Below are 14,970 nucleotides of genomic sequence, written 5' to 3'. Positions count from 1 at the left end.
CATTTCCCAACAGAAAAAAACCTCTTCCTTCTTTCAGCCTAGGTGTGTAAAGGTCAATGATGTCAGGGTTAGAGAGGGACAGGAATGAATCGGACAAAGCCAAGCCTGTGTTCCATTCAAATGAGGGTCCCCAAAATGTGCCTTTTCCATCATCTGTCTTCGCAATTGTAAAAATCCTCTAAGGGACACTTGGTTAAAACATTTGGTGATTTTTAGTCACTTTTTAAAATTCCCATAAAGTTTCTTTTACAAGTTTTATTTGATAGTGATATATTGCATTTTTTGTTTCATTATTACTTATTTTGAGGTTGAATAGTAAATCTAAAGTATTTACTTATATTAAGAGAAAGCAGGTCAGTATCAGTGTGCATTTTAATGAACATTTTATGGATATCCACATGTAATAAGGTAAAATATATAATAAGATTGTTTTCTATACAGTCTATTAATCCCAGTACTGTGAATTTCTATGCCCATGAATAGACATGTTTTATCAAACAATATGTTATTTACCAGAAACAGTAATTGATTTTTGCTCTTATTTAATATTTTTCTTCTTTATTGCCCACCAGAACTTGAAGAATCTAGACAGAAATGTCCACCATGCTGGTATAGATTTGCCAATGTGTTTTTGATCTGGGACTGCTGTGACGCATGGTTAAAAGTGAAGCATCTTGTGAATTTAATTGTGATGGATCCATTTGTTGATCTTGCCATAACAATTTGCATCGTGCTAAATACACTGTTTATGGCCATGGAGCACTATCCCATGACCCAGCAGTTCAGCAGTGTGCTGGCTGTGGGAAACCTGGTAAGTGTTCTAGGGGAAAGAGCATCGTAGTAAAGAAAAGCCATCCGTGTTGTACTAAACTGAAAATTTAATCTTCTTTCTTCACAAGAAGAAACATCTAAAGGAATATTAGAGTGCCCTTCAGATAGAGTAATTTCATCTGTGTTGAGGCTGGTTATGTAGGACAGTATCTTTGCAGATTAACCATAATGTCTAATAGTTAACCCCTTCTTACACTGTAAAGGATTACGTACCGGAAATGAAGGCCCAAAGGAAACATGAGATCCACAAGATTTGAATTTATAGGGTCTTCACAGAACCCATAGTCATTGAAAGGATGGCCAAAGAATCAATTTCTACTTTTAAAAGGCATAATTGTTTAGAAGTAAATAAGTTAATAATAAGAATCCTCAGTGGTAATCAACAAACAGAAAAAATATAATTGGTAAAATGCATTTGTAGGATTTTCAGTATAGGAAGGTAAGTGACCATAAGGAAGATTATACTAAGATGTATTTTCAAACAAGTAACCTGCCCATTTTTTCAGACTTTAAACCTGGTATCAGTTATTCTGTTCTTTCCCAAATATGCACAGAATTTGGTTTTGACAACATCATCTCATTCTATTATATTTCAAGATGATTTGTAGTATTCAAAATCATTTTAGCAGCCTATAACATATCTGTAACATCATCCTTAGGCCCCTGACTCACAAATAACTCAGTATAGAGTTCATTGCTAATTATAAAGTACTAATAAATATTTTGATTTTTAACCTTCAGTAGGCAAATACCTGGATGCTTTATCTTTCTGTGAAGGCTGTTGCATCCCTGCAAGGCTCCAGGGATGGGTCTGACTGGGACAATGAGAGATGAAAGAAGAGTAAACAGACACATGGACATGAATTAGCTGGGATTTGGTGGGGTGGGCTCTCTGATAGAGAAACGTCAGCCCCTGGAAGCTCAGTGTGTTTATTATATAGAGTTGAACAGAGAGGTGAAGTAGTTGCATATGGTTGAACAAGGAGGTAGGGTTCTGACATGCAGGTAAACAATGAGGCAAGGACATTACACACAGCTGAATCAAGGAGGCAGGTTTAGTCAATCTCAGCAGAACCAGTCTTTGTTGAGGAACAGTCTTCAGATTGTAAACATAGGATAGGCAGAAACTATGGTTGATGTTTTCTGAACACACTGTCAACATCATGGACCACACATGTACCAGCGGAAGGCCTTGCCCTTCTTTTGAGCCTCATCCCCAGGACGAGGGCTTTGCTCATTTTTTCCCATGGTTCAGAGGCTAGGGTTCTTGATTTGGTGGCTCATGTCAACAATACATATTCACTCAAGCCTTCATATACCCAGGGCTTCCTTCATTCACCCACAGAAGTCCATGAAAGAAAACCACCAAAACACTTAAATACTTTTATCTATTTTATTTTGGTTAGCTTCCATTCTGAAACATTCAGTAGCAGTCAAAATGTGGGAAAACTGCACTGTGTGAGAGTTTGACTATTCAAAGATGCTATTTTTCTATTGGATATCTTTTCTGTTGAGCTACAGGAAAATGGTTTGCTCTCTGGTTCACTGAGATACAATACTTATCATCTGTACCCACATTATATTATGTAGTGCTATTTTCATGCTTATATCCGAGTCTTTTGTAGAACCCACAAATCATGATTGGGAGTACACTTTAGAGGCATTCTAAGTATTAAATAAAGCACATACTATAGGAAGCCCTGTCCAGCTCAGGACACTCCAAAGCTCATTGTAAAAAGAAAAAAACTTAAGAAGCAGTTTTATACTTCCCCCAGAGTACCTGAATTCATGTGTTTTGCTTCCCTCTGGGTCCTTGTCCTAGCATCATGGCACACCTGTAGTGCACTTTTCAATATAGAAAATAAGTGTCTATTCTAACACATAATTAAAAAAGAATGCATTTATGTTTTATCCATCATTTTCACTCAGATGAGTTAAACTTGCCTTTGTGTCTTTGTACAGATGGACATTTTTTCTCTAAGACCACAAAACACGGACATGCATGATAATTGTGCTGTCTGTAACCTCTGTGTTATAAGAGTGTTTAATGTGTTAACCTTTTGCATTTAGACATAAATTTGTCCTTATAATTGAATGTGTCCAATCTAGTACTAATTAATACTTAACACTATATTAAAGACAATAAAAGAATTATAATGAGTGTCCTCATTCTCCTCCAATGAATCCTCAATACCTAAGGTCCAGAAATGTTTCCCGCAAACTATTTGAGATAAATGATTCTTCACTGTAGTTTCTGGGAGGTGCTTTTTAACTGGGGCATATAAGTCCTTTGTGGAGTCATAAATGAAGGTGGGTGGGTGCTGCTTGGCTTGTTCAGGCTTGAAGCTTATCACATTATTCTTTCTGATCAAAGAGCTCTAACCAGGGCTTTAAATTGCAAGGCTCCCCAATTGTGACCAACAAATGTACTTTATGAAACATTTTTTCTTATTATTCCTATCAGTTTTGCATTAGAAATACCCAATCTTTAGGGACATAAAGTCCCCAATGAGGACCGTGCCTTCAAAATAGGGTGATCAGAAGTAGGCATGGTGGCACACACTGAAAATCCAAATGATCAAGGGGCTCAGGCAGGAAGAGCCATGATTCCTAGGCCAGCATGGGCTACATAGTAAGATGCTGATTCAAAAGAAAGAGAGATGGAGAGAAGAAAACAGGGTGGGAAGGTGAGTGAATGAAAGTCCTAAGGTTCTTGATAGTTGGAAAGCATTTTTGAAGTTAAACCTTGAACCTCATGAGTCTCTTTAGTGTGAAGGGTGTAAAGGCTAATTCATTGTTTGTAAGTTAGATACCTAATTCCCCAAAATTCATACTCTTTTTATTTCTGCCTGTTTCTACTTCACTATTTCTCTTCCCTAGAGTTTCAACTTGATGGTTGAGCTTATATATATATTACTAAATTAACATCTTCCTTTTACGATTCCAAGAGCACTTGAATGATGGGGATTCAGTTGCCTCATCAAACACAAAAGATGAAGGACCAAGCCTTGTGAAGGCTGGTGATGCAGCTGGGATGCAGAAACTAGTCTTGGGGGGTGGGTGGGGCAGTGCAAATATTTGCAGCATCTCTCAGCACTGGGGGTAGCTCACAGGTGGTACATCTCACACCACTTAATCAAAGAGATAAATTCCTTTTGAATTCCAGCATAAAGTTTTCAAGCTAGAACTATGTTGTGCATATTTCACAGACAGTCACTTCTTGTATAACCAGCCTCAGAAGGAGGACTAGGTGTGGCCATTTGAAAACATGGCCGTCCCCAAGTAGTCACACAAGTAGAGGAATTAATCCCACCAGAAGGATGAAAAGGGATGTAGGGGAGACAATGGCATAAATATGCATACTTATAACTCACCTCATCCTCTCTGTACTGTTTGACGCAGAACACCCACCCTTTTCTTCAACTTTGACACCTATGATGCTGTGATGCTGAATTTTTCCCAATTATTTTTTTGACCATGCCAATCACTCCATTCCTGATATGCGCTGTGACCTCTATTACTGGTTTTTGGACTCCTTACATCATTTATGATGCTTTTCACTCAATATTTTTACATCCCAGCAACCTTTAGGGATGATGCAGTCTGCAGCTTGAGCTTGATTCCTTTCTGTGTGCCCCTCTGACACAGATCATTGGCCAAGGATTGCTTTAAGCACTATATGGTCACAGCTGAATGGCCATCCTTCCCACCACTTATGAGAAATGCTATCATCCTCACTTCAATTTTGTGTCACATTTAACAGACCCTTCTAGCCACAAAGCTAGAATTGTTAGAGCCAATAGGATTTAACGTTTTCTTTATTCCCCATATCTACTTGATATGAAAATCCATTATTTCTCCCTTCAGGGTATTTATCTTTGACTCTTAAAAACTTTAAAAATATTTCTGGCATTCATGTCTTGTTTCCTTTATAACCCCCATCAGCCACATCAGAAAAGCCTTGTCACAACACCACACAAATGCCACACTGAAATTTATGTATTTAAATAGTTCTCTGCTCATTGATTTCTACATCCACATTTAGAATGTTCTCGCATCTCAATTCATATTTTTCCAAGTTCCTCTTCCTCTTTCTCTTTCTCTTCTACCATGGTATTCAGCCCGTGTTAAGCAACTGTACCTTAATCCCTAATGAATTTTCTTATACCAGAAGGTGTGGTTTTTTTTTCATCTGTTACGAATTTCTCAGTGGCAGACCCTGCATCTGTTTTTGTTTTGTGTCTCCCACTGACTGTGTCTACTTTGTAGATCCTCAATAAACAAATGACTGGGTATTTCTGCTCCCAAAGAGGCTGCTTTGAGAGTCAGGCTTTTGTAAAAATAACAGTCACTTTAGAGTCAACAGCCAGTAAGACCAGGTTATAACTGTCACCGTAGATGAATAATAAACTCTCAGGAAAGGTACAATACTCTGAGCTTTGTTCTTTTATCGTTGAAATGGGTGTCATGATGCCCATCTTTGAGGCTGCAGTACAGGTCAAATGAGGTAAGCTGATCGAATCTAGCAGTATGCCCAGCATCCAGCACCCACTCACCGAGCAGCTTCCTTCCGCCCACATGCACACCATTAACCTCTTGAACCTTTCATTGAAGTGTCGATGGAAAATATTTCTGCTCTTAGCCCTTATGTTTTTTTCCCCAGGATATTGGGATGTTGGGGAAATTGAATAAATGAGAAATATTTTCAAAATTTTCCAGAATGTAGATGGAAATAGATTTTTTATGGTCTTTCAGTGTTGAAGCTGTTGCATATGTAAGTATGAGGACGATAGAATTTGGATGGTAGGATAACCAGGAGGAAAAGCAGAAGTCAAAAGAGCTTCAAGTCTGAGTCTTAATGAAAGAGTTCACTTGTCCTAAATTATACATCACAGATGATAAATGGTTAAATTTTGTTGGGGGTTTATTGAAGCTCTCAATGCATGACCATTTCAATAGGTTAGCCTATGTTTCTCAAATAACTATGTAGTGATTTATATATGAAACCATAAAAGTGTAGGCTAAGTTAATAACAAAAGACTACAAAAGGGTTACGGAATCTTCTGACTTGACTTTGATCAAGGAGTTCACTTTTCTGTAGTTTCTTTCTACAATACATAAACATTACATTCCTTCTTGGATAATTGGATTGATTCAATTCGAGTATCCGGAAACATAAAATTCTCTGTTGAGTCTCTTTCTGCTACTCCATATTTTCACAAGATGTTGTCTTTTGGGTTGTTTGTTTGTTTGTTTGTTTTTCTGGCCATTTTAAAAGTCAAGCTCCTAGTACAAGGACCCTACAAATCAGTCCATGCATCATACTATTCTAGAGAAGCTTTTCCTTAACAAGTTGTCTGACAGTACTAAAACCTCAGAAAAATACAACAGCATTACCAATGCTTTGGGGACCTACATTAGAAACATTTAAGGCCCCCCCCCCAAAAAAAAAGTAAAGAAAAGAAACATTTAAGGCAAATGCTTGTAATTTTGAAATGAGAACGTTCATTCAAACATTCTTAAGGAGAAGTTTCATGGTGACATTACATTTTGGATGAAAGTCGCTTGAGGTTTATGCAGTTGCTAGCTGTGGGAGAGAGAGCCATCTCAGCAGAACCAAAGAGTTTAATTTTTATTTTCTGTAGGAAGAAATATTGAGGATACTTTAGCTAAAGAGTTTCTAGTTTGTTTTAAAGCATTTCTATCACCAGGATGCCATTCTCCCCTACATATACAGCTGGAGTCATGGGTCCCTCCCTATGTGCTCCCAGGCTGGTGGTTTAGACCCTGGGGAGCTCTGGTTGGTTGGTATTGTTGCTCTGCTCATGGGGTCACAAACCCTTACTGCTCCTTCAGTCTTCTTTCTAACTTCTCCATTGGGAAACCCTTGATCAGATCAGTGGTTAGCTGTGAGCATTGTCCTCTGAATGTGATAGTCTCTGGCAGACCTCTAAGGAGACAGCTATATCAGGTTCTTGTCAGCATGCACCTCCAGCCATCCACATCAGTGTCTAGCTTAGGTAACTGCACATGGGATGGATACCCATGTGGAATGGTCTGCAGATGGCCCCTCCTTCAGTTTCTGTCGCAAATACGATGTTTTAACATACCAAATAATTCTAGTAAATTTATTTTGACAGAGCTTCTTCAAGATAAAGGTTGACTTGCTTTAGTAATTTTGACTTTACCATCATAAAATAGACCTTTTACCTATAAAGAATTAGGATGACTATTTAAAAGATTTTGGCAGGAATAATTAACACACAACCCATCATGTGTTTCCGTTTTCATTGCCGATGGTTTCGAATTTGAAATTAATGTTTAATGTGCTCTGTTTTATTTGTTTCTATTGTCAAATACACATTTTCTCTATTCTCACCATGTTCTTCTTAATTATGGATGTGTAATACTGAGGGTATCCTCCTGCTTGTTCCAATTAAATCACAGTTCCTTTCTCTATTAATCCATTAACCTTAATTCTGAGGCAGGCAGCCAGAGACCATTATTACAAAACATTTGTGGCAGACACTCTTATGTTTCAAGAATGTCTGTAAAATACAGAAACAAACTGCAACCCATTAAAGAAAACTACAGAATTTACAAGTAAAAATGTATATTTTTTAACCAATTTTAAGTAATTTTTAGACTTCCAGTAATATGTGGACTTATTCCTAATAATGCATTTTGCACCATTCTTTTTATAATATTACAAAAAGTAAATGTACTGTTTTGTAGACGCATAATGTATCACAATGACGATAATGCCAGAGCTATTATCCAGACTCAGATTGAAAACGTGCACAATGAAAGGTTTTAAAGTTTGTTTTCCCTAGAAATCCAGCTGATTTGTTAAATAAGACAAATCTATTCCACACAATGTCAGCTTGTGAGGAAATTTCTAAGTCTATATTGATTTGTTTTGTCTAGAGGTCAGATGTTTGTAGTTGCTATGGTTTAGCACTCTTGGTAATTCCTGCAGCAACCGTGTTTAGCACTGCTCAAGTGTCTCTCTCTGTTTCCCTCCAGGTCTTCACTGGGATCTTCACAGCCGAAATGGTCCTTAAAATCATTGCCATGGATCCCTATTATTATTTCCAAGAGGGTTGGAATATTTTTGATGGAATTATTGTTAGCCTGAGTTTAATGGAGCTTGGCCTGGCAAACGTGGAGGGGCTGTCCGTGCTTCGGTCCTTCAGACTGGTATCTCCTTCTCTTCATGTCCCATCTCTTATTAGCATAGCATTCCTTTTTAAATGTGTGTTTATATAATTATCATAGTTTGTGAAATAGCATTTTAATTACACAAGTCAATATCCCCAGGAAATGTACAACCATGACCTTTCAAGATAAGTATAATATATGTCCTAGAATAATAAAAAATGACTGAAATATTCTACAATTCAATATGTATGAGACATTAAGAAACATCTTCTATGCCCCTTCTAAATTAGTTTTATACTCTGAAATTGTTTTCACTTTATATCTGTGAGGTGAAGAAAGAAAAAGGAAAAGAAAAACACAAATAAAAAACATTAAGCCCCAGTTAATGTCAGGATTTTAATCAACTCTACTCTTATTAGAGGAACTACTTTAAAGCATATAGAAGCTGGAAATAGTGGTGTATATCTTTAACACCAGCACGTGGGAGATGAAGTCAGAAGAACTAGTTTAGATTTATCCTCAGATATGCCATGAGTTAGAGGCTAGCCTGGGCTACATGAGGCTGTGTCTCTAAAACAAAAACAAAACATATTCAACACATAAAAAATGTTTGATACATTTGGTATTTTAAATAATGATATCACAAAAATGTTTTGAGTTATAGCAAAAATAATTGCTAAAAGTGCCTATATTTTGTTTGGAAGTATATATATATGTATACACAACACACACACACACATATATATACACACACACACACACACACATTTCAAACTGAACAAAAGCTTTTAAAATCGAATTATCTTATTTCACACCTTTTTAAGAAAAATAAAATGTAATCCATATTATCAACGTTTCTTTTCATTTTTAAGAGTAGAATCTGAAGTGACAGTTGATGCATTATCAGTGTCTGTAATTAAAGTAGTAATTTTTCATAGGTAAGTCTAAAATAAGAAGCAGTAAATCTAAAATGAGAATTATAAGAAAAAATGCATTGAAATGATATGACTTGATTTGTAACTCTAATGTTATTATTAATTTTTTGTTTTGAATCTACAGTATGATCGACTCATAAAATAATAATCTGGCTCCCAACCATACTACATTTCCTTTTATTTCATTACAGCTGCGAGTCTTCAAGTTGGCAAAATCCTGGCCCACACTGAATATGCTCATTAAGATCATCGGGAACTCGGTGGGCGCACTGGGCAACCTGACCCTGGTGTTGGCCATCATCGTCTTCATTTTTGCCGTGGTCGGCATGCAGCTGTTTGGAAAGAGCTACAAGGAGTGTGTCTGCAAGATCAACGAGGACTGCAAGCTGCCGCGCTGGCACATGCACGACTTCTTCCATTCCTTCCTGATCGTGTTCCGTGTGCTGTGTGGAGAGTGGATAGAGACCATGTGGGACTGCATGGAGGTCGCGGGCCAGACCATGTGCCTTATTGTGTTCATGTTGGTCATGGTGATTGGGAACCTTGTGGTACGTACGTACTGCGGATCTTCGTGAATACAAGTTTGGGCCTTAGGAAATGCAATGGCTTAAGCAGTAAATATCTCTCCGATTTTACTGCCAGCAGCCGAGTGTCAAATCCTTCTATAGGCAATCACTAAGAGACCATCTTATTTAAATTCTCTGAAGTCTGAACTCCTTGCTTGTGACCAAGGGATAAAAATGTCCGTGCTATGGAGGATATGAGGAAGAGAGGTCCATTTAAAGCATGCTTGGGGGTTGAGAATACTGTTCACTTTTTTCATGTCAAGAAAAATATATTTCCTCAACTAATCTAACTATATCCTGATATTATTTTCATATGATAATCTCTTTAAGCCCTAAAAATACAACAGCCTTTTACATGCTTATAATTCACATTGTTTTTCTTAAAGGTGTGGATAAGACACAAATTCGAAAGACAAACTTTAAAGAAGTAAAGTATTCTCCTTTAACCGTGGTTTATAATTACTGTAGGGTACAAAATATGTTCTTAACTGCATTTGCTTTATTAAAAGAAATAACAGGGTAGGATGAATAATTGCACACATACAAGCATGTATGTATATACATGCAAGCACACACAGAAAAGAAAGAGACAAACAAATACAACACACAGAGAGAGGGAGAGAGCAAGAGAGAGAGAGACAAAGACAGATACAGTGATGACAGAGAGACACAGAGAGAACAGATTTTAAATACTTTAAGCCATTCCTTAGACTTTAGAAGAGGATAGACAAACTGTCTTCAGTTGCTTCCCCAAAACTGAACCTCCTTAACTCCAAAAAGCTATGGTAACATCAATGCTCCAGTTAATCACATTGGATAAAAGGAGTAGATTTGAATGCAAAAGAGAGCTTTGTGGGGAGAAGAGAAATGGATAGGTGTAGCAGGGGTGGGGATGGGGTGGGCGTGGTCAGTGTGTATTGTGTACATGAATGAAATTGTCCAAGAACAAATGTAAATGATTTTTAAAGTCCTAACATAAAGGTGTATGTTTTAATACTTAAATTCCCGAACCATGTATGGGTATAGTAAGTACCTACACAGTCATATCAGGTCTTCCTTTTGACAGGTATACTTCAAATAATACTCAAAAGAATGATAGCGGAACATACACATTATTTTCTTAAAATAGAAAATTAGATAGCCCTAGATTCAGAACAAAATATGATGTTTGAATGGAGAACATCCCAGAGAAACTAGTTTGCATCTGCCCTCCTACTACATGAGGAAAATCAGTAATTGCATTTTAGACTAAAAATATCCCTGTGCATAAATAATATCCTTTTACATCAGACTTTATGAGTTATCCCTGTAATAGCCACAGAGCACCAGGTATCCCCTGCTGTGAGTCACAGTGACACTCCACAAATCTAAGGAGAGAAGGGGTCTGCATTATATAAGTCTGGCTGAACCTTAGAATGCTTTAGACTTTTCTAAACTTTCTACAGTATTTGAACACCCAAATTTTAAAGTATGCTGGGTGGGAAATAGATTAACCCTTGTGTAATTTGCTGTCTCTGCTATTACGGTTTGTAGCCATGGGACCAAAGAAATCTGTTTCTACTACATATTGGTTTTGTACAAATTAGCAGATTATTAGATAAACTGATTATTTGTATGCATGTAGCTAGACACACCATGGACAAGCTGGATAATGAAAATGAACATAGCATGTTTTGTGGGTATGACAAAAGTCATTGAAAGTGGAATTTTTGTCTTCTCACGGGGTAGAGTTGATTTAATTGTTTCTTCTTTTTTTTCCCCTGCTATTCTCAGTGGAGAGGGGCTTCTAAGTTACTATTCCCCTTTAACACAGATAAACATGATCATGACCTTCCAATATTGTGTGACTTTAATGTGGAGCCTGATGTACACTAATCATTCAAAAGCATTTCATAAAACCACTGTAGCAAAGATCTGAGCTCCATGTTCACATACTGACTATTCTTACCCGTGTGTCAGTTTTAACATGGACCTTTTACTCTTTTGTCTTTAGGTTCTGAACCTCTTTCTGGCCTTATTGTTGAGCTCTTTTAGTTCAGACAACCTTGCTGCTACGGATGATGATAACGAAATGAACAACCTCCAGATCGCAGTGGGAAGGATGCAAAAGGGGATTGATTATGTGAAAAATAAGATACAGGAGTGCTTCCGAAAAGCATTTTTTAGAAAGCCAAAAGTGATAGAAATTCACGACGGCAACAAAATAGACAGCTGCATGTCCAATAACACAGGCGTTGAAATAAGCAAAGAGCTTAACTACCTTAAAGATGGCAATGGAACCACCAGTGGCGTAGGTACCGGAAGCAGTGTGGAGAAATATGTAATCGATGAAAATGACTACATGTCATTCATCAACAACCCCAGCCTCACCGTGACTGTGCCCATTGCTGTGGGAGAGTCTGACTTTGAGAATTTAAATACGGAAGAGTTCAGCAGTGAGTCAGAACTGGAAGAGAGCAAGGAGGTAAGCGTGCTTTTCAGTTCAGGCTGCACTTTTTGCATTATCCATGCAGAATGGCTGCTCTGCATTATTTTTGCCTGTAGGTGCTTTATCAACAGAAATGAATGGGTTGGGTATATAATTCAAGGGTAAGATACTTAGCATGTGTGAGGTCCTTTAGTATCCAACACCACACACAATAACAAGTTAATATCGTAGGATAATGTTGGAATATCATGAGAAACAGGTAAGCTCATTAATTATAGCTTTCCACGGGAAATCACAATTTGAACGATTAAAATGTTCATTTTCTTGATAACTTGAAAGCCTGGTTTAAAATGTAACCCTAATCAAAAGAAATACTATTTAACATGTTTTCCCTCATTAGTTATTCATGTTAGAAAACTCAGTGAACTATATTTTAATTGTGGCGTGTCATCATTGTGAAAAATTTATGTAGTCTTTATTCACATTTAAGTATTTCATTTATCATAAGAGTACATTATCTATGAAAGTACTGTGTTTACTAGGAAGGGTCAAGCCATACTGATATTTTTCCTATCAAAGATGGAACAAACCTACGACATGTTCTATATTACCTTGAAAATACTGTGGAATAACATTTAAAGATTATAGTTAATCTTTAGATGGAAAATTTACTCTATGTGAATAGTTGATAGAATGAACAAAGAAAATGTTCATGTGCTATGATTTGAGCTCATTGGGTCTAATGACAATAGCTTAGTAGCATTACTTCAATTAAAATATTTTATTATTATTCACTTATGGCCTTTGGACGTAACAGCTGGAAGTTAATCTAGCACAGATGGTGTTATAAAAGATCTTTAGCTGGAGGGAAATAACATCAACACCCCAGGAATCAGACCAATGATGTTTGATTTTGTGAATTCTCTTGGAGCTTTTGAAAACCAGTTATACCAAGATAATTTGCTCTAAAAATCCACATTAGACATTTATGGCATCACAAATCACAGTGATCCCATTCTCTTTATATTTTAGAGTGTGTTTTAAAACTAAAAAATAAGAACAAAAGGAAGTAGCAATGTTTATTTTCAGAGTTGTACACAAATTGTGTGTAGCACGTCTAATTTTCGTCACTCATCCTAGTAACTGAGACTCAGTTCTGGCTTTATTTTGCATCACCTGGCATGGGTTGACTTAAAAAGAAACCCTAAAGGACTAGCAGTCATTCATTGATTTTTTTTTTCGTTCAGTTTGGTCAAAGAGAGTCTTTATCACGTGGTTCCCAACAAGCTCATGATATCACTAAAACTCTATTTAAAAGTTTGATCTTACAGGCCTGTTTTAAATTCTTAGGCATTTAAGAATGGGATGAGAGATTAAATGAGAGAAGATGGAAATAGGCCTCATATTTGAGTCACATCATAAAAAGTGAAAAGATATTGTTCTACAAAGGGAGAGTCAGGGTTGATGGTGAGCTTCTAATACTAAGGTGAGTGGAGAGCAGGGGACAGTGCAAAGGATGTGTGGGTGTGTCTGGAGCTTCAGACTGCAGCCTTTCAAAGTAAGTCAGAATTGGTTGCATGGTCCCGAAGGAGTCCTCCAAAACAGAAGCAATTAGCAAGGGGTATCTTAGGGACATTTGGTATTAAAGAGCAAAGGATGTTAGACTGAGAGATAGTGAAGATTATCTTAGACATTATTACAGCAATGAGATGTTGAAATTCTGGGCTAAAACACAAAGAGAACTGAAAGTAACAAGCAATTTAACAGACCGCAAGAATCTGAGGAATTAGAAAAGTGGCAATTCTGTTGTCTGATAAAGGTCTTCTGAGAAAGGTGACCAGGTTTGTTTGGAAAGAGTTAGATTTGGAGTTTATGTTTTGCATACTACACCCATAGATTCTGCTTACCAGGGTTTAGTCAAACTCTGATAAAAAAAAGATCACAGGAAAATATGCTTACTGAATAGATACAAAGTTTTCCCATTGTTCCCTAAAAGAATGAAGGGTAATAATTATTTACATTGTATTTTGTACTGTAGATAATCTAGATACAAGAGTATTGTGTAGGTTAATGCATGGACTACAAATACTAGGCCAGTTTTTATACAGGACGTATACATCTGTTGGTTTGGATTTTGTGGAGTCCTGGAACTGATTCCCTGTGGATAACAAGGAATGGCTGGGTTGAAGGTAACATTGTTGGTCAGAGTTGGAGGTCAGAGCTAAAAGTAGACTGAGTAATGCTAGGCTTAAAATTATTTGATCCCCTGGAAATAGCAGAGGTCAAAAAATAATTATAAGGCAAAAATATAGTAAAGCTAAGGACAGAATTGCTTGACTAGTGTATAGTCAAGAAAAGACAGAAAAGCCAAAGCAAAACAAAGGAACTTCTATTACATTAATAACAGAGACTGATAACAGTGGCCTTATGCAGAATAAATACTTCCATTTCTTTCTGTAAAAAAATGCTTTGAATATATTTCAAAGCCTCCTTAAGATCCACAGATATTTCTTTTTAATGGCTTAACCATCATAAAGCTTGGAATATTAAGATGTAATTTGTCATTCATCATCAATTCCTGGAAAACATTTGTTTCCTCCACAAAAACTTATTATTGGGTAATTTCTATAATACCCTTTCAACCTAGTTTTGAATAGATGAAATCTAGTTACAGAAGTTAATGACATTTCTATATATAAATGTTAGTAGGAACATCATCAAAGTAAACATAAGCATACACATATATGCTTTGTTAGATTTTGAAATAATCATAAAAAGCAATATTAAATATTGCTTTTCTGTGTGGCTGATAAGCTGCCTCAGAGATTAAGAGAGCACTTGCTGCTCTTGCAGAAGACCCACAGCAGTCTGCTGAGGAATCAGAAGATTCCCAGAACCTACATTATAAGTAGCATCTGTCTCTTACTTCAGTTACAAGGGATCTGACACTGCTCTGGACTCCAAAGGCACTGGATCGTTCACACCCATAAGTACAGGAAAAACACTCACATACAAAATAATATATATATATATACATATATATATATAC

The 14,970-nt window shown here is 36.8% G+C and overlaps 1 protein-coding gene across 7 annotated transcripts in view; it reads left to right on the top strand.

Moving 5' to 3' along the window:
• Positions 1 to 14,970, top strand: part of Scn3a (sodium voltage-gated channel alpha subunit 3) — a 110,100-nt gene that overhangs the window by 59,560 nt on the left and 35,570 nt on the right. For all 7 annotated transcript variants that reach the window (XM_034494522.2, XM_034494517.2, XM_034494513.2 and 4 more), the window contains 4 exons: positions 573 to 811; positions 7,858 to 8,031; positions 9,119 to 9,475; positions 11,487 to 11,957. In XM_034494522.2, the coding sequence (XP_034350413.1) occupies positions 573 to 811; positions 7,858 to 8,031; positions 9,119 to 9,475; positions 11,487 to 11,957 (1,241 nt within the window). The remainder of the gene's footprint in view (positions 1 to 572; positions 812 to 7,857; positions 8,032 to 9,118; positions 9,476 to 11,486; positions 11,958 to 14,970) is intronic.

This window comes from Arvicanthis niloticus, chromosome 2 (genome assembly GCF_011762505.2).
Source record: "Arvicanthis niloticus isolate mArvNil1 chromosome 2, mArvNil1.pat.X, whole genome shotgun sequence".
Lineage (NCBI taxonomy): Eukaryota > Metazoa > Chordata > Mammalia > Rodentia > Muridae > Arvicanthis > Arvicanthis niloticus.
This window is presented reverse-complemented; position numbering and strand designations above follow the sequence as displayed.